At 35.3% G+C, this 19,831-nt stretch overlaps 3 protein-coding genes and 1 non-coding gene across 6 annotated transcripts; 2 read left to right on the top strand and 2 right to left on the bottom strand.

Annotated features, from left to right (window-relative positions):
• Nucleotides 1–230: 230 nt before the first annotated feature.
• LOC134652738 (uncharacterized) lies at nt 231–1,953 on the bottom strand. The gene is made up of 2 exons (XM_063507899.1): nt 756–1,953; nt 231–259 (listed from the first exon to the last, which is right to left on the bottom strand). The coding sequence occupies exons 1-2, from the start codon at nt 1,951–1,953 to the stop codon at nt 231–233; spliced, it is 1,227 nt and encodes a 408-aa protein (XP_063363969.1).
• Nucleotides 1,954–7,990: 6,037 nt separating this feature from the next.
• Trnaq-cug (transfer RNA glutamine (anticodon CUG)) lies at nt 7,991–8,062 on the top strand. Its single transcript has one exon. It is a non-coding gene; the product is annotated as a tRNA-Gln (tRNA).
• A 926-nt stretch (nt 8,063–8,988) lies between these two features.
• Nucleotides 8,989–10,960, top strand: LOC134652604 (intraflagellar transport protein 22 homolog). Its single transcript, XM_063507767.1, has 4 exons — nt 8,989–9,143; nt 9,319–9,494; nt 9,862–10,064; nt 10,837–10,960. Exons 1-4 carry the CDS (start codon nt 9,099–9,101, stop codon nt 10,956–10,958), a joined length of 546 nt encoding a protein of 181 aa, XP_063363837.1. The 5' UTR covers nt 8,989–9,098; the 3' UTR covers nt 10,959–10,960.
• Nucleotides 10,961–11,716: 756 nt separating this feature from the next.
• On the bottom strand, nt 11,717–19,433 carry LOC134652943 (protein suppressor of sable). 3 transcript variants are annotated; one of them, XM_063508180.1, is made up of 2 exons: nt 19,292–19,433; nt 11,717–15,925 (listed from the first exon to the last, which is right to left on the bottom strand). In XM_063508180.1, the coding sequence occupies exon 2, from the start codon at nt 15,910–15,912 to the stop codon at nt 12,427–12,429; it is 3,486 nt and encodes a 1,161-aa protein (XP_063364250.1). In that variant the 5' UTR covers nt 15,913–15,925; nt 19,292–19,433; the 3' UTR covers nt 11,717–12,426. The 3 variants fall into 3 exon arrangements, with proteins under 3 accessions (XP_063364250.1, XP_063364251.1, XP_063364249.1); XM_063508181.1 differs by lacking the exon at nt 19,292–19,433 and adding an exon at nt 19,014–19,266; XM_063508179.1 differs by lacking the exon at nt 19,292–19,433 and adding an exon at nt 18,322–18,622.
• Between the last annotated feature and the right edge of the window lie 398 nt (nt 19,434–19,831).

Below are 19,831 nucleotides of genomic sequence, written 5' to 3'. Positions count from 1 at the left end.
TGGACGCAAACCTCGTGAGGCATAATCTGCAGGGTTAAGCTTGGATGGAACGTGGGACCATTGGTTAGCGTCTAATGTAGTTAATATTTCGGACACCCTGTTTGCGACGAATGTTTTCCACTTATTTGGGTGGCTGTTAAGCCAGGCTAGGACGACTGTAGAATCCGTCCACGCATGAATGTCGCCCTTGTTGACATTCAGATGCTCCGAAGTTTCCATTAAAAGTCTAGTTAGAAGAACAGCCCCACAAAGTTCCAGCCTGGGTATGGACACTTGTTTAATAGGCGCAACTTTTGTTTTTGCTGACACTAGAGTAACCGTGACTTTATCTGTTTCGTCTACTACTCGGGCATACACCACAGCAGCAAATGCGATTTTGGATGCATCGCTAAACCCATGGAGTTCTATTTTCTTGCTAGTTTTCTTTGATCCGATCCATCTTGGAACATGAACCTGTGTGAGCATTGTCAGTTCTTCACGATAAGTACACCATTCATTTATTATGTTGCTGGGAACTTCCTCATCCCATGTTATTCCTGTCAGCCACAACTTCTGGATCATAACTTTTGCTAAAATAACACTAGGAGCTACCCAACCCAATGGGTCAAATAGTCTCGAAATATCTGAAATTATATTTCTTTTTGTTATTGGTATTTTTATAGGTGGAAGTGACACGGCGTAGTGAAATTCATCACTTTCTCGATTCCAGGTAAGTCCCAAAATTTTGATTATTTCATCCTGTTTAATTTCAATACCACTCCCCACGTCCTTTTTCTCTCTTTTAATCATCTCCAATAAGTTATTGCTGCTAGTAGTCCATTTCTGTAACGTAAATCCAGCTTTCCCTAATAATTCGTTCATTTCCCTGTAAATTTCAATCCCTTCCTCTTCCGTTTCGCAACCTGTCATGAGGTCGTCCATATAGAACTCTTTGCGTACTCTTTCAGTGGCTAGAAGGTAATTTTCTCCTTCATCTAGAGCTATTTGTTGTAAAGCCTTGACTGCCAAATATGGTGCACTAGCAGTACCAAACGTTACTCTGAGTAGTCTATAATCTTGCAGCTCTAAATCAGGACTATCTCTCCATAATAACCTTTGAAAATTGGCATCTTCTTCCGTAACCTTGACTTGTCTGTACATCTTTACGATATCTGATACTAGCGATATGGGATACATTCTCCAGCGAAGTACTAAATGTCGTAAATCTGGTTGTAATTTCGGTCCAATCATAAGATTATCGTTTAATGACACTCCATTCTTTCCCTTGCAGGAAGCATCAAAAACAACCCTAACCTTCGTTGTGTCCCTCTCCTTTTTTACCACAGCGTGGTGGGGTAAGTATACCGCGTCTATTTTATTTTTCTCCTTTTCAGGCACTTTCTCCATATGTCCTAATTTTACATATTCATCTATTACATTTTTATATTGTGATAGAAGTTCCGGGTTTTTATTTAATCTCTTTTCTAGTGCATAAAATCTATTTTCTGCCACATCTCTAGACTGGCCATATTTGCAGCCAGGGTCGTCGTCAGAAAACGGGAGTTTCACAACATATCTTCCCTTATCATCTCTAGTAGTAGAAGCTGCAAATATTTCTTCGCACCTTTTCTCTTCTTCTGTCCACAGGTCGTGACGTTTGACCATCGACACATCAGACTCCAATTCCCAGAATTTCTTAAGCAGATCATCTTCAACAAGGTAAGTATGGAACACAGAGACATTGGATACATTCTGGTTTGATCCAGTCTGTCCCGCTATAATCCAACCTAAAGAAGTTGCTTGGGCTACAAGGGTTTTTTCTTTGTTTTTCCTTATTTCCCCCGAAACAATCTGGCTATAAACGACTGCACCTAACAAGACGTCAATTTTGTTAGGCGTGTGATAATCTGGATCAGCCAGTTGTAATCCTGTGACGTCTATTGAGCCCAAATCTACTACTTTCTTGGCTGGCATAATATTGGTAATGGTACCCAGTACATATGCCTTTACTGAAAGCCTTTCTTCAGGATGTATTAATGATTGCAAATTTAGTGTCACTCTCGACCTTGGTGTTGCATTCTTTTGTCCTCCCAGACCAAAAATATTACTGCGGATTGGTATACGTTTCAGTCCTAGATATTGAGCTGTTGCCTCCGTGATAAATGAAGCTTGAGAACATGGATCTATCATTGCTCGCACAGGATAATATTCATTGTTCTTCGACTGGGCTCCAACAACTGCCGTGGCTAACAGTACTTGACCACTATCACCCGAAGCAAAACAAGTCGTAATATTTGTTGGCTCAGAGTCAGATAATTCTTCCGTCTCTTCGGAGTTCTCTTCCACGGTACCAACGTTGGTTGTACCTTCAACCACTTCTTCGGCAGAAACACTGGCACCAGGACCACTTTTGGGATGAAGTAATGAGTGGTGGCGACGTTTACACACTCTACATGGTGTGGGATTCTGGCATACCTTCGCTGAATGGAATCCGCCCAAACAGTTAAAACATAAACCCTTGGTTTGGACAAACTCGCGTCGTGAGTCTACGTCTTGTTTTATAAATTGTTTACAGAATATTATTTTGTGAGATTCTGAACAAAACGGGCATTGACTGCTTTGAACTACATGCAAAGCGCGTGCTTTATGAGGGGTGTAATTATGATTAACAGTTTTCTTGGTTTCTATAAACTCTAAAGCTCTAAATCGATTTGTTATAAAATCCTTGAATTGTTCAAAGGTAGGTAAGGTCTCCTCTGTGGTTTGCATTGATGCAGTTAATTCCCATTGCTTTCTTGTTTCTGGGTCTAACTTGAGAGTGAGTAAATGTATAACTATGGCGTCCCAAGCATTGACGTCAATACCTATATTTTTTAGAGCATGTAGACAGTCTGAACTAGTATCAATTAATTCCTTTAAAAAGTTTGCTGACTCACAAGTTGCGTTTTTTTGAGATAAGAAACGTTTTAAAATTGTTTGGCACATAAATCTTTTATTGTTATATCTTTGTTTTAAGCATTCCCAACATTTGTTATAATTGGAATTAGATATCGGAATTTGACGAAGCAATTGTTCCGCCTCTCCAGACAAATACCCTTTTAAGTAGTGCATTTTTTGTACATTGTCTATGGACTCATTATTGTGAATAAGGGACTCAAATAAATCACGGAAAGTAGTCCATTCGGTATATTTGCCCGAAAAGGTCGGAATAACAATTTTTGGTAATTTAACTGAGTTGTTTTTAATCGCAGCGGATGATGTACCCGGGATTTGTATGGATTCTTCTTGACTATTGTTAGTGACCAAAGCTTCAGCAGCTGATTTTAATTCAGTCTTAAACTCTACATACAATTCCTGAGTTATATCATACATATCGCTCTGAACATATGTTGAAGACTTTATTTCTTTGTGATGATTTTCCATTAATCTTTTGTGACCCAACAAAAATTCCGTCCATAATTCATCCAAAGTTTCTATCCTAACTTCTATATACTTAATCGTTATACGCTCTTTCGGAGATTTTTTATAATTCGTTCGAGCTTTATTTATGCGTTTATTTATATCTTCTTGGCCTGCAATCAAGGCTTCCATGTTGTTAACTATGTATATTTCTAGTCAAATAAATCTAGAAGACTAAGCAACTAACGTAATAACACTAGTTTCTATAAGTTAACAAATTTTACAAGTGTTTATAGGACATAATTTTTCTGAGTCTATAGAATAAATTTTTAAAATTTTACAAGTCTATAGAATAAGTTTTTATAATTTTACAAGTGTTTACAGGATGGAAATTTTCTAAGTCTATAGAATGAACTTTTAAAATTTTACAAGTCTATAGAATAAGTTTTTAAAATTTTACAAGTGTTTTTAAGATATAATTTCTACTAGAAATCGGGCATAGGTTCCCCGTCTGAACTAATTTTCTTAAACTAAATTATTCTAAGTTAATAAGCTAATGCACTTAAAGTTCAGATTGACTTGATTCTTGATTTGATGATGAATTTTAAAGTTTTCCAATTCTCAGACGCAAAGTTCAAATTTGTACAACACCTTTTTGCTGCTACTATTATTTTACCACTATGAAAACACTGAACCTTACTACACTGAATTTAAGGTTGTTATTTCTTTAACAATTGTAAAAGTACTCACAGTTCGTCCATTGATTTCGTCACCTGGCTATTCCATTCACTTTGCACCATACCCTTCCGTGACGTCACGGATGTAGATTGCTCACTGGCTGTTGTAGGCTTCCTTCCAAGGCGCCCTCTGTCGGCAGCCTTTGGATGCAGTAGTACGCTCGTCGCTCGCTCCTCACGTACTTGCTGAAATCGCCCCGAACAGCAATCCACTGCCCATAGGTGCGCTAAACAATTCGTCCAAATCTGACGAATTGTTTATTTTTATTCACGCAAAAAGTTTCCACTACTATTCCTGCCGGAATCCGGCTACACGAAGGACCATGAACAAATCAAACAAAACTGTTCATCCATAATAGGTGGTTTATTGAGGTTGGTTAAACAAAAATATAACAGAATACTTATACAATCTAAGAAAAATCTTAACACCGCGATGTACAAGATAGTGCGGAGGGAACAGCGCCATCTAGCGGGATATTGGTACACTAACTTTGCTATACAAGTTGTACACTAGTCTGTAACTATCTATGAATGACAGCATTTTCCTGTATACGCACCGCACCGGTCTCCCGACTAGCCTCATAAATAAATATTTGTCAAAGATTAGACGCATTTAGAAGTCCAGTCTGGACCAGTCGGACTGTTAGGACGGTTAACGTAACGACGCGCTGGAACATTTCCGGGACAACTATAACTCGACTGGCAACTTATCGCTGTTCGCTCATATAACGCAATAATTATAATAATTATTTGTTTATTTCAATAATTCTCACTTTAGGTGGGTATACTAACTTTTTATTTGCAAAGTTAAGCTAGGTACCGAAAGAAAAACACAGCATTAAAAACAACCTATGTACATTTTATTTTTATTTTTACTTCGATTTCAGAGCTCTTTTTATTAGAAAATAATCGTCGCTATAGTTTTTTCTTTCATACTGTTACCATTTTTCATAGATTATATGCATGACGGCAACTGTAGGTAAAACTAAAAATACTGGACTTGAATTTTTTTAACGACTTTGCAGGTAGGTATATGGTAAATATTATTTGGCTGCTAATAATGTCCGATGTAATGTGGTAAGCCGCAGGCTTCAGCCCGTTAGCGATGAAAGCTTAGGCATAGTAAACACGTAGCGGGACATTAATGATGGAGCACCGCTACAGGATTACGCTAACTTGTAGGCTTTATCACAGTCACAGCGTACTTACTTACAACGGTATTAAGTGCCATAGACGCTAAATCCTTTATGCCATTTCCCACAATTTTAAACATTGTCAAAAAACGAAACTACAGGAAAATTATATCTAACCACTGAACCTGCTCACAAATTTCACAGAAATCGGTTGAGAATTGCGACCTGTAGGGGAGAACACCCGGACATATGTACGAAAGCAAAATACCAGAGTTAAACGGAGTCCTTCGCTAGCTTCGGTCAATTAATTATCAGAGTAAACAGAGATTTGCTCAGAAATATCTCGTTAAAACTGTTATTTTTGTTCAACTGTATACTGTAGGTAACATATTACACAAATGTCCGCATAAGGATTAAGATTAGATAATATTATTATCAATATTATCATGTGGGTAGAACGAGGATGGACCTAAACAAACTGTGGTAAACCGCAAGGTCGCTTGCCGTTAGTTTACTTTGTAAGTCGGTTTTACATCTAGTTACATATATACTTAATTAAAAACGCTATAACTTTACAGTAAACATGAAATAAACATAAACGCTTTGTTTTTGTTTAAGAGGCCGGTATCGATTTTAGTCGCAAAAATGTAAAATTGATAGATATAGTCAATGAAATTATGCACCTTTTGTTACGTAATAGAAATAACAAGTACTGGTATCTATTAGCACGTCTTCTTATCTTGCATTTGTACAGATAATTTTTTTGAAAACTGACTCACTAAATTAGTAATGATTTTTTTTCTGATGGACGTTTAGGTAAACGCGCGTAAAGCACTGATTTAGTCGATCTTATTTGTAAATTTCGTAAAGTTTGGACTGCTAAAAATGGTAATTTTGTATTACACATATCCTCCAACATGCATAGACTACATTTTTGTTATATGATATTGAACAAGAGTAAATGAAAGTTAGACGAAATTACTTCAAAACAAGTGAACATTTTTCGTGAAAATCGACTTAATTTCAACGTAATTTTGATACTTAAACAATCTACAACATTTCCTGAAACTGTTCTTATACATCATTTTTTATAATTTATAACTATAATTTTTTGATGAAATTTAAAAACTGCCCCTTCTCGTCATATATTGCCGGTGACGCACGCTCGGGACCTTATTATTAAAAGGCAAGATGAGAAGACGTGTTAATAGAAACCAATACTTGTTATTTAGATATTACGCAACAAAAGGAGTACAATTTCAACGACTAAATTTTACATTTTGGCTCTAAAATCGTTAACAGAGCCTTATACATAACAGCAACCGTCAACTGCCTAATAGAGTTCGCTCGTACAGTATTAAGCCCTAGCTACACGGTCGCCGACAAGCCCCCAGACCGCGTGGCCTTGGTCCGTCCCGGACCGTGTAGACAGTTGTTTCCAACAAAATTAGACCAAAACTGACCAAGGGCAGACCAAGGTCAGACGGTTAGAAGGCTTGTTGGCGACCGTGTAGCAAGGGCTTTACGCTGCTTCACACTAACGTAGTCCCTATTTTCCTCTCTGGAAATTGACATTTTGGAAAATGATTTTACACATTTGATGTTTATTGGAGAGCCCCATCGTTTGACTTCTTTTCGTTTTATAACTATTATATAAAAGTTAGGAGTGGAAAGCCAATTCGATACAAATGCTTAGGTAATTGGTAACCTTGGTTACATAAGGACTTCGAAATCGACTTTGTATGACACAATAAGGCCAGCTAAAACTAAAAGTGACCGATACACTTAACAGTCAGCAGTTGCTAAGCGGGCGAGGTGTTCAAAATTACCTTGACACGCTCTTATTCTCTCAACAATAAAGTCGCGTCAAGATCATTTTGAACACCTGGCCCGCTTACCAAGTTCTGCTGCTGGCTGTACCTAATTATTTTTACTACCTACTAGCAAGTTCAATGAGTTACTGCTTAATTCATTATTACATAATCAAAAAGCTACTGCTACTTCATGGTTAGAACGTGGTTAGAACCTTGAATAAAGAGCCCGGGCAAGGCTTATGGATTTTTTGTTGGTTTACGGCTCGCAGCTTAGTGGAGTAGTTAGAAACAGTTAAGTACTACCTCCAGGCACGACAGAACCGTTGCGCACTTCCTTTTCTAGACAAGTTTTTAGGAAGACTAGTGTCGGAAGCCTAGCGGCGGCGCGACTTTATCGATACTAGGTATAGGTGAACCAGGGTCTATTGAGGGTGCGCCATGTTGCGGAATTTCACTGGAACTAATTTTTTCATACTACACTGAATTGTCACCCTATACATGAGAATAACAGCGCCCTCTTGACAATTATCATATATTACTGGTCAGGCTATATATAAAGCGCGAGAAATATTTATATCGTATATCGTGCTATACAAAATATGAACATTTTCAACAATGTCATAATGAAGAATAGGTATATTCCGTCTATGCTGCACAACTTTAACAGAACAAAGTGTGGCGATGCCCGTAGGCTACGATGTTCACACGCCTGTTTGCCACCGTCGTGGTATTAAAAAAACATGTTTGATATCATATTTTGACTTTGACGCGACAGTGTGGGAGTGTAATAATAAACGTTATATTTTCACGGAAAGACATTTATGGTGACACCTCCATACTTTGTTAGTCGTATCGTGTAAATAATCAGTCGAAAATACCAGTGAACGGATCATACAAACTAATGCAATATTTCGAGCCTGTGCTCAACGGTTCCATGGTGTAATGGTTAGCACTCTGGACTCTGAATCCAGCGATCCGAGTTCAAATCTCGGTGGAACCTATCTTTTTGGATTTTTTCTTTTTTGAATTTTATTGTAAACCTACATAAAGTGTATAATATGTTATTTCGTTATTTTAATCCTTATGGACTTTTTGTTAATCTTTACTGTATGTTCAGTATAAAATATGTTTTTATGTATTTTTGTATAGTATTTACAAGTAGTTTTTTCAACATTTACCGAAACCCACTCCGTGGTCTGTGAGGATATACACATATTAGGTATTTGTAGTTTCTACCAGGGACAAGTAAATATTATGTCACAGAGACGATAATAGATAATGTAGGTACATGTAATGCCAAATACATTTGATGGATATAATTATTTCATAATTGTAGTAGTCTATTTTTTTATACAGTAGACTAAAATTACACATGATGTTCATACTATGAAATGTCATTTTAGTCTACCGAATAAAAAAATAGACTTTAGGTGTGTTATACGTTAGCTTTGTGCGCATTTATCGGCTGTTATCTATTAATAACTTTGAAACATAAAATAGGACTCATTATTATACATTTTTATTTGAGGGCGCCATCTAGTGATTTTTTTTTCTTTACCTTCTCACTTCAAGATCACTAGGCGGCGCCCTTAAACAAGAATAATTTTATACTTACGTACAAATTCAAATTTAATAGTAATGTATCCCTATTGGCCATAAGCCGCGGTTTACCGCGTTTTAAATTTCACAATTTTAGCAAGCTAAGTATTTATCAAAGAGTATTGATTGTAAATAAGTATTTATTTTCATACCTTTATCTAGTACTTGCTAGTACCAACTAGTACCTACTTACCTTTGTACTTACGTAAATAAGTACCTACTCTATTTATCTTTGTATAGAATAAATACTATTTATTATACGTCAGTGCACAAGTAGGTACTTACCTAAAAATAGGTTGCTAAGCAATTAATAGTGTATACCACAACAAAACGGCATTGTCAGTTGTTTGCATGTTATTTGTGGTTCACCTACAATAATAAGCACTTGTTAATATTTTAAGATACATCTGTGTTTACAAGTCGACATTAAGAATAAAATGCACCTCACCAAAATAAAAATTTTACTAATAGGACCATCCGGCGTAAGTTTATTACGGTATTAAACTGTTGGTGAAAGTCGTTACCTACCTAAGTATTTAGAATATTAGATGGTCTTAGTACACTACTCCCAGTCCCATGTCATGTACCTATAATCCATAGAGTTATGTATAATCGTTAGGGGTAAGTACGATCTAACTCTGTTTTTTTGCTTTGCAGAGTGGCAAAACTTCAATAGCTAATTTCATATCCGAATCAATGAATATTGAAGAAGCAGGTCCACCAAAGCCAACTCAAGGTGTTCGCATTGTGGAATTTGAACTGTCGAACATTAATGTCAATGATAAGGTTTATAACAATGACATAGAGTTATGGGACTGCAGTGGAGATCATAGGTAAGTAACTTAATAAAATATTTACCTACAGACCTACAGTTAAGTAGGTACCTACTTAATTTAAGTGACCAAACAACATAAGTATACCTACCATTACTAGTAAAATTTTGTTTTTTTATGTACTTAGTTTAATGACTTTAAAAACCTATGTTATATCAGCTGGTTTGGAGGTCTAAGTTCATGCTAAATTGTTTTATTCGATTTGGTAACTAAATTTACTTAAATTGTACGTAAGTAAATTAGTAAATATGCCTTTTTGTATAAAAGAGTGTAATGTAAAAGATTCATTTAGAATAGACTTCCAGTGGGTAACAAAATTAAAATGTACCTATAGTTCATGCTTTCGGTGTTCTTATCTTAACTTTAGATTTGAATCATGCTGGCCGGCACTTCGTGTGGGGGTGCAAGGAGTCATCCTGGTATGTTCGCCAAGCACTGCAAACGCTGCTACCAGAGAAATGGAACTTCTGTACAACTACTTCGTTTCGCAGCCTAAGCTTACCACTAAGCAATGCGTCCTGTTTTATAATTGTACAGATGAACAAGACGACTTGGAATCTTTAAACCTATGTAAGTTTTTTTTTATTGATGAAGGAATAAGGTTTATCCTTTGTAGATTTCGTGATAAGTAACGAACATATCTCTTACTCCTGTTGAAATTGGTGTTAACATTTTAAGAACTTTAAAAGAGCGTTTATAGTAGTTTGTGTTACAAGGGATCGAAATGATATATTTCCGTCAAGGCCGTACATTGAATCCTGAATGAAGCGATGGATTATACAATAAAATCCCGAACGTAGTGAGGGATTCTAAAGTAGAATCCTGAGCGTAATGAGGGATCAAGTGTTAACGCCCAAGACGAAATAATTTTGATACCGTGTGACACATATACTGCTTTTCACATCAACTATGAGGAAAATAAAAAAATCTTAGTGTTGACACAATCTGATGCTTAAACAGATTATTTAAGCAAAAAAAATAATGTGCAAAAAAAATTGAAAAATAGTGTGCTAGAACAGAAAAGTGTTATTTTGATGCCTCCTAGTAGGGAGGAAAAGTGCCACTTTGATCCCTCCTAGCAGGGAAGAAAAAGCTCTTTTCCGAATAGGTGTGAAAAAAAATTTGCGCCGTAAATAATCTAGGTACCTACCTATCACAATTCACAATAAACATTATATTGTGATACCTAGAATATTATAATTGAATGCATGGTCCTATAGAGTAGGTATATCCTTCATAGCTCTACGAGTATTAGGATTTACCCTATGTATGTTATCAATGAATCTAAAAAAAAGTAGACAATTTTTGGTTATGGCTAATTTATTCGTCATTCTATTTGCAGCTCCCACTTTCTCGAAGGTATCTCAAGTCGCAATAAACCTCAAGACTGGAGGTAATCGTTTAAAAATAGATTTTTCAAACTTTGTCGTCTCAATTTTACAATCAATAAACAGATCTAATTAGAATTGTTGGTTTCAGTGCTTAATTTTACTTACCCGAATTCAGTTATGTACTTAGTAGGTATCTCACTGTGTATCGTCTGTACGTTTTATATTTTTTACCTGATGATGTGCGAAGACAACGCCTTAGCATTTCATACAATATACTGTAGAGCTTCAAACACACCATTGTAGCATAAGTCCACTGAAAATCATCCATTCATGTCATTTAAATGCTCAATTAGCATATCTGCAAAAAAACTTTCGGCGTATTTATAGATTTTTTTTTGCATTAGAAAAATACTATGCGATTTTGACGTGTCTTTTATTGAAAAACGATTTTTTAAAATCAGTAACTATTACTTATGAAAGCAAAAGAATGTAAATAATCGTATATGATTCATAATTGTTACATATTTGCCGTGACTTATTTTTCAATAAAAAAACACGTCAAGATTGTTTACCTTTCTCTAATGCTAAAAAAAACGAGCTATAATAACGAATAACTTTTTTTTCCCGATGTAGAATTATTGCGTGTTTTATGCCTAGGTATAATTATTGAATTGTAATAAAAACATTTTTGGGACTCCATTTTGTAACCATACAAATAATCTGTATAAGAGTTACACAACGGAAGACAACATTCAAGTTTGTTTTAAGAAAAACGCAATATTTCAGCATTCTGAAAAGAAGGTAGGTAGGTACCTTAGTTGTTAATGTGCCATAATTCAGTTACAATTTGTAACAATATTCAAGTATTAAGGTGACAAAAGGAATACTCTCTCAAATATAAACAATTTATTTTGAGTAGGCTCGTTCTTTCCCATCACTACACTTAATTTACAAAATCCGGCAAATTCTACCTATAGAGTAAAATTGTATTGTTTAAGTTTATGTAAAACACATTTAATTATTGCTTTTTGTTTGTCATACTTTTGAAAATCTTCATTTAACCAAACAACAGAAATAGTAAAATTAATGACGGCGACAAGAAACAACACTGATTTCAAATATAAAATCTAAGATGGTTTTAACAGAATCGTAACAAATATAAGCACGTTGAACCATTCATTATAAAGAATACAGACTTAACTTCATGGAATTATTCACTCGGAACAGAAACAAAACAATTCACACCCTAATATTCTACCACTCAGTCTTAAACAATTTGGCTCTTAAGCAATGAGTACCTACTTGCTACGATAAGAAACCATAATTAAATGATTATTAAGACATAATTACATTAATGATATTACTGTTCTCTAGAACCTGCCCTACTACATACATGTATTCAAATATTTACAACTCCTACAAAAACCTTTAAGGACGAATGACCTAACTTGCGATCATAAAAATATAAAAATAAACTGTACAATTAGTCTGTCTATATTCACCGTAATCACAATTTAGATTTTGCGGAAGGGTGGGTTACTTATAGTAAAAATAATTTAATTGCCATAGTAACGTTACTGTTAATGACTTGTTTATTATACTTAATGTTTCCAACTACCCCTATCGTTGTAATTCTTACGATCTCTATGCCCTCGTCCCGAGCCACCACGATTCCATCGATCATTACCACGTCCTCTGTGCCCTCCTCTATTTGGGAACCTCTGGTAATTTTGTTCCCCGTCGTAGTTGTAATCATTACCAGGTCCTGGTCCATTGAACCCCATGTTTCCAAAGTTATTGTTAAAATGATGTGGAATATTTGGAGCTATACCTAAAAGACCAGGCGCAGGGCCAGGGCCCCCACGCGGGTCCGAAAAAGGCTGATTGAAATTTTGCATGTGACCAACATTCATACTATTCAAACCCCCACCCATATTCATTGGCGGAAGATTCATTAAATTCATACTAGGATCGGTGGCACTCCCCGATATGTTAGTGTTCATACCAAATGGATTTGAATTCTGATAATTTAATGGAGTCTTGAGTAGAGCTTCTTTAGGTTTAGGTAAATACGAAAACTCGCCATTTTCACCTAAAGTTATACCCAAATTAGTGAAGATACTACATAGCATATTATTATTTTGTACTATACTAAGATCAAATGTTTTACCACTTGTTTTATCTTGCTGGAATTGTTTCACCATTTGTGTAACAGGAGCCAAATGTTGATTGACAAATATTTTTTGAGTGGAACTCAAATCTTTATACCAATTAGAATTTTGTAATATCGTTTGCATGTCAAGAGTATTAGGCTTTTGTTCTAGGGAAACGCTGTCGCTAGTTTCTTTAGGTTTTCTTCTAGGATCAGTCCTTGGACCCGTTGCGACCGGTAGAGCTTTAACAGATTTCTCACTATCACTGTTAGATTCGTCCAAAGATAATCTAAACACTTTCCTTAACCTAGGATCTAATAATGCTTGCGACTTAGCAGTACTGTTTCTAATATCTGTGTAATCTGGCCTGGGAATGTCTATAGGCACTAGTTTATACGTTATATGCGGATGACTATTGATTGAGCCATCTATTTCGGACGCAGGGGTATAATTAGGTATTGCTTTAAAAGGTAATCCCAAGCGAAAGTCTATGTCTCCGCTCGTTCCCTGTCGTAAATCCGTATCTCCGAAAGCAGGAAGATTAAAGTCAGTCTGTCTCAAATCAACATCTGACCTACGCCGTCCATCAGTTGGCTCACCATCTACGCATTCATAAATTGACACTCGTGGTATTTTTTTCGCGGGCTTTACTACATCATTTGGTTTATCCGGAGAGCGCCGAGATCTAGGGTCTCTAGACTTTGGAGAACTAATGGCTTCGATATTAGGTTCCACTTTATTTTCTTGTAAGTTATTCCGCATAGTATTCAGTAATTTAGTTACGTCTTCACTTATATCAATTTTAGAAAGGTCTCCGATTTTACTTAAAACAGCTGACGGTTCTATAACACGTGGTGCTGGTGCCTGTGGTGAAAGTGATGTTTGAGGTGACGATACCGGAGACTTCTTTTTAGGACCTTTTTCCTCGTCGCTAGAGTACCACTTTTCATCTATTAATAAATTATTATCCTCGTCGTCCGTAGTTGATAGGCGATGTCTTTTTTCAGGGTACTTAAATATTGGTTCCGGCTGAAGAAACCTTATGTCTACATCGCGCTCTTTTGAAATTGTACTTTTTTCAAAATGAGTATTCCTTGAACTGTCATCGGTAAATGGAAGCACCCTATGATCTACATCCTTAGATTCGTTCGCGATCACAGACTTGTCGTTATCATAAGTTTCATTTGAAACGTCGACGTTTTCTTTGTCCTTAAATTTTAAGGCATCTTTTGTGTACTGATCTATATCAATCATATCTTTATTTGGTTTTAAATCAGCTTTTATTTCCATTTTATTAGTTAAACTGTCTTCATTTGTCGGCATCGGAACAGATGGTTGAAACCTCATGTCAACGTCTTTCCCGGGTAAGTCTGGTACAGGTAAATTACTATGCGGTGGAGCGACAGGGGGGACTCTTAGGTCCAGGTCCTTATTACTTGACACAGCCCCCAAAAATGATGAGGATTGTTGCTCTGTATTTGCATTTATGAGCCCTAGTTTTTGAATACTCATTGTGTTTAACTGTATTTCTGTTATTTGTTTAAGTGAAATTCCAATACTGTTTAAATGCATAACAGTTAGTTGCCCTAATTGGTCTAAAGTTTCAACACCCATTTTAGTCAGGTCGGATATTTGTCTGGGTGTTAAAACTCCCGTCAAATTTTTAATACTGAGGACATTTGTACCAACATTTGTACCCACATTTGCATTACTATTAGGTGAAACATTATTAAAATTTTGGTTTGACTTATCGTTTTGCCACCTAGATTGGCGCACCTTGGGCGAAATCTTACTTTGGTTGTATTGGGACGAGTCTGGCGTATTTTGCATGTTTGGTATATTAATTTCGAATAGAGATGGAATATTTTTTTCTTGGCCGTCATTATTTTCTGAAAACTGTTGTATAAGTTTTGCCTGGGTTTGCTGCATCATTTTAAGAGCACCTTCTCTGTTAAGTCTGGGAAAATCGCCCAGTATTTCTTTAGGGGCTGATTCAATATGTTTCAAAAGAATATTTTTCAAATTTTCGTTTAAAGGTTTTCCGTGTGCAAATTTACATTCATCTTTATAAATACATGGAAGACCGGTATGGTAATATTTGCAGGGAAAATCAGCATGCATGTAAAGACACTTGTCTCTTTTGGCGCAACAATCCATAAGATAAAATTTGCATAGCTCCATTTTACGAGGAGGTAGTGCGTCATGTGAAAATATACAGTCGTCACCCTTGTGACATTTACCTTGCATAAAGTATACACAGACACCGTCAGGGTCTTGCATGGGATGTGCACCTCTTCTTCTATCGTTTTTATTATTCTTATTTCGATCTCTCTGAGGCGGCCTCCTTCTTTGCTGGGGATGTTGAAGATTTCTTTCTTCGTGGCTACTGTCAGAAGCATAAGAATCTCTATCGTCATCACCATACGCACCCATATCAGATTCTCTATTAACTGGAGAAGCTCCTCTGACACACATCATCTCACTTTCGTCCATTTCATCGGAATATACTTGTTTTTTACGTTTTTTATTAGGTCCGTCTATGCCATCGTATTTTTTTCTTTTCTTGCGTTTTTTTCTATCCTCTCCTTCCTCAAAGGGCATTTCTTCTTCATCTTCATTTTTATTCAAAGCTTTTCTAATAGCTTTTTCAACATCGCCCGCAAAATCTTCTTCGTTTGTAACAGGGTATTTACGATTTTTCTTGTTTTTATCTTTAAATTTTTGTTCGCCTTTGCGAGATTTCTTCTTTTTCTTACCTTGTTTTGGGTAATACGAGTCTTGTGGTTCAAATTTGTTTTCCGATTGTTTGTTATCATCTAATTGGGCGGGTAAGTCTTCCTTTTTTTCTTCATTTGTAGCCTCAGGAACATCTTCGGCGTCGCTCTCAATCTCCCCATCTTCCAAGTCATCTATATTCGCTGCATTGTCAGCCATTGTAATGAGGTCTCTGAAATTGAGAATAAACAATGATTAAAAACGACACTTGCAATTTTGGGTGGACTTCTATGATTATTCTTAACTTCCCGAGATCCCGCGCACTGATAAAAGCCCAAGGCCCGGATTCTAAAATAAAAACCCTTCAATGCCGCCAGCCTTCTTGGCACCCTGCCACAAGGCACTGAGTTGGAGACAGTCTTTTATTTATAACTTTAGTTTTTGTTAGGTATTGTAGTTAGTTGTAGTTTTTAATTTTAGTTTTTAATTCTTTAGTTTTTAATTCTTTAGATATATTACTTGTTTACTTATTTACAAATAAAATTTATAACTTCAATAACTAGGTATGGCTCAGTGTTCTAGTACCAGAACATGATTTCGTTCTCATGGTGGTTGATTTTTGTCTGTCTATGTGATAATAACTACTGCTTTTACCAGTGTACGTAAGAAAGATATAATGGTTTAAAACGTCAAAAGGTCGAAACGTTGCTAATTAAATTGACCTCATACAATGGAGTAAAAGTAACTACCTATCAATCATCAATTCATCACTATGCTACAATACTTATTTCCAATATTTTCATCACTATAGCTATATCATAAGTATGATAACACGATAATGTGCAAACTTTTTTCCTTAATTGTCAGAAAAGTAACTTAATCCATTGTGTAAAGATATTGAAATATGCAATTAATTTGGGTACAATCCATTTCGTTGCACCACATTTACACAGTGGCATCCATTAAGACTGGGTCGACCGTCCAGTGGCGCCCTCATAAGGGGAATTGTGTTTTCTAATAAACCAATTAACTTCTGTACAAATCAGAATATTCATATTGTTTTCCTACTGATTCCCCAACTTGTGGTTTTTGTCACATAGATTTGATTTCCTCACTTTTTTCTTTATCAACTAAACGGCATGCCGCTAAGGTGATAAAGTCAAAAGTAAGTACAAATTATAAATAGATCAAAAATTGGGGAATCAGTAGGACAACAATATTAATATGCTAATTTATAACACAATAGGGTATTATACTGTATTTAAAATAAATTATTTCACACCATGCATGAAATAAAGCACCAGATAATTATTAGAAAAACATAGATAGCAGTTATTTTTAAACACAAGTTCTATTTAATAAATCGGATACAAATACAAAAAGTAGGCGAGTTGACCGTGACGTCACGATGTAATGTTTCATATAAATTCCATATTAGCAAATCGTTTTGACAGTTCTAAAAAAGAAACTGATTTGACTAGTAGTAAAATACCCTATTCCCCTAATGAGGGCGCCACTGGACGGTCGACCCAGTTGTAAACTAATTAGGGTTCAAGTTTTGCTAAAATAAATACGTATTAATATAGGTAATAAAACAAATAAATATAATATAAAATATACTTAAAACAAATAATTTGGAAACGAATTGCCAATTATTTACTGTAGGAACTAAGTTGAGAATCCAATTAAACAGGTATTTCGAGCAATTGATTTAACCCTAAGTTTACGTTTTAAGACTTCAAAAAGGGGGTTCTACCATAACTACATTACATTACATACGTGCATATTTACAAGAACTTAATTGACCTTCGTCACGAGTGTAACATAATTATGATATTTACTAATTTAAACCGTAGTGAAATGTCCTCAAATGTTGGCTAAAGAATTACATTTATAATTTTTGAACAAATCCCAGCAGATGGCCAGTTAATATTTGAGTCATCTAAATTTGATTGAACGATCATTAAAATATACACTTTCTAATCAAACTTATCAAAACTAGTAAGCTTTTTATCATTTTATCGATTAAGTGATAATTCATAGCAAGGATTTAAACAATTTGAACCTTATGTAAATAAACCATTCGGTATTTTATATCTCGTTTTCAACCGAACAAGGTACCTTTATAATATATTTATAACCTACATTGTTTATTATATAAATTGTAATTTGAAAAACAATGTAAATTGGTAATTATTAAGCATTACGGTCCACGATGGACACTTTTAAAGAAAATAGAACACAACACGTCATTGAATAAGATTGCAAAACTTGGCAGCAAGCAGGTTGAGCAGCCATATTTGTTCTTATAACCCGACCAAATTAAGTGGTAATACATGAGAGTAGCGCGTGGGGAATATTGATTTTTTATGAGAAATACGTCACTGAAACTAAGATAAAATTATATAAATGGAATATACATTAAAATAATTATAGATAAGTAATAATCGTTTCCTGGCGTTGCACAAGCATTCACTAAAGCAATGGTATTTTCATTTAGGTGTACCTCTATTTTTCTTTGTGTAAGATAATTAAACATTAATACGGAAATACATTCGAAAACAATATTTTGAACCCTTTAGTATATCTATGTACTGAAATAACTATCCGTCGTCTTAAATACTATACCTAATATTCGCCGAGACAATAAGCATTGGAAATTTATCTCCAAAATTCACAATTTAGAAGTTGCGTAGTAAGAAATAACATTGAATGGCAGAAGTCAGTACTGTAACTGTTCATAGCCACTACTTTCAAGTAAATTAGTAGATAGAGCTGGGTGCGGAAAGCAGTGGGCGGCCGTTCACATTTCACAATGTCTTGCTATGCGGCGCGCTCTCACGACGGAATGAATGACGCCAGCCTTCTAGAACAGCGTGTCTATGTGTTGTCCTTATTCGAGGTCACAAAGCGTATAACGCTCACTCACACTTAGCCACAAGACATTCTACTGGCGTATAGCATTCTAACTACTCAGATATCTAGGTACTTAGGCTACCATCATAATCTGGCCGTATAATACCTACCACCTAATTTAATAATAACAAAGTTTTTTGGTAAAAATGAATATGTTGAAACTAGATATACTTAATTAATATAGGCTGCATTATATCGCGGCCTTTTAGTACAATAGAGAAAGTAGTGAATCTTGGAATAAACTAAAATGCAAACAAAAACCGACACCACTCAAGCTTTGAATATGATGCATCAGAACAAATTAAATGCATTTAAGCACTTGAGATGTTCATTAATATAACAAATATAAATTTCATGCACTTAAAATTAAAAATGGAGTCTTACATTATACCGTACAAACCTACCATGAAAAGGTATCGCTGTAATTATGCCATTAGTTATTGCGACCTTCGTCCGCCATTTTGGCAGATGTCGGGTGGCAATATGTAATTGATATGCGCATTTGAAGGGACTTGTATTTTTAAGATTTATCACTGTTAAATTTATACTAATTGGTGTGTAAAATGAATGTTGCGCGTGTATTTGGCAAAATCTTAGCTGCAAAAGCACTATGTATTTTTAGAGGGGACACGCATTCATTATGGCCTAAGTAAATAATATTAGTAAGTGTTACCAATCTTACATTAATGAACGATTCACTATGTGCAACTACTATACGCCTTGTAAAATGGAATTATTTCATAGCATTGCTGCATAAAGACGTAACGATCGGGTACGCAATAATGATTTCGGACGACGACTGCAGGCGTATAATGGAAGCGTTGTGGCAAATATTTAGTTCCACATTTGTGCACTTTTCCTGTTATAGCGCTAATGTCGACCAACTTGGATCATCTGACGGAACTAATATGATGACGTAGCATCCTAATAAGTCCATATTTTGATTAAACTTACGTTTTTAGTAGATATATTGTTGTTTTTTAAACAAAAATAATATAATCATTACTATTTATCATATAATGTCTGACATTCAAACAATACTATTTTAAAGGAATCAAACTTTACTATATTTGTCGACTGTTGCCAGTAAAAACGTAAAACGAAGTGTTGACATTACCTTGTTCCAGAAATTTTTAGCAATAATATGTTATTATAAAAAAAATAGTTTGTCAAAGGTCTGTTTGATTTCAAACATAGACAGAGAGAATCATACTATCTTTGT

This window comes from Cydia amplana, chromosome 12, assembly GCF_948474715.1.
Source record: "Cydia amplana chromosome 12, ilCydAmpl1.1, whole genome shotgun sequence".
Classification (NCBI taxonomy): Eukaryota; Metazoa; Arthropoda; class Insecta; order Lepidoptera; family Tortricidae; genus Cydia; species Cydia amplana.
The sequence above is the reverse complement of the archived record's forward strand: the minus strand, read 5'-3'. Positions and strand labels throughout refer to the sequence as shown.

Coding starts and splice junctions, on each gene's coding strand:
- LOC134652943 (XM_063508179.1), bottom strand. CDS start 18,347: ATGCTTATTGTCTCGGCGAATATTAG. Junction 15,926..18,321: donor ATTGTCTCGGCGAATATTAG/GTATAGTATTTA, acceptor TCTCAATTTCAG/AGACCTCATTACAATGGCTG.
- LOC134652738 (XM_063507899.1), bottom strand. CDS start 1,953: ATGCCAGCCAAGAAAGTAGTAGATTTGGGCTCAATAGACGTCACAGGA. Junction 260..755: donor GAAAAAGGACGTGGGGAGTG/GTATTGAAATTA, acceptor GTCCATACCCAG/GCTGGAACTTTGTGGGGCTG.
- LOC134652604 (XM_063507767.1), top strand. CDS start 9,099: ATGCACCTCACCAAAATAAAAATTTTACTAATAGGACCATCCGGC. Junction 9,495..9,861: donor GACTGCAGTGGAGATCATAG/GTAAGTAACTTA, acceptor TCTTAACTTTAG/ATTTGAATCATGCTGGCCGG. Junction 10,065..10,836: donor CTTGGAATCTTTAAACCTAT/GTAAGTTTTTTT, acceptor TTCTATTTGCAG/CTCCCACTTTCTCGAAGGTA.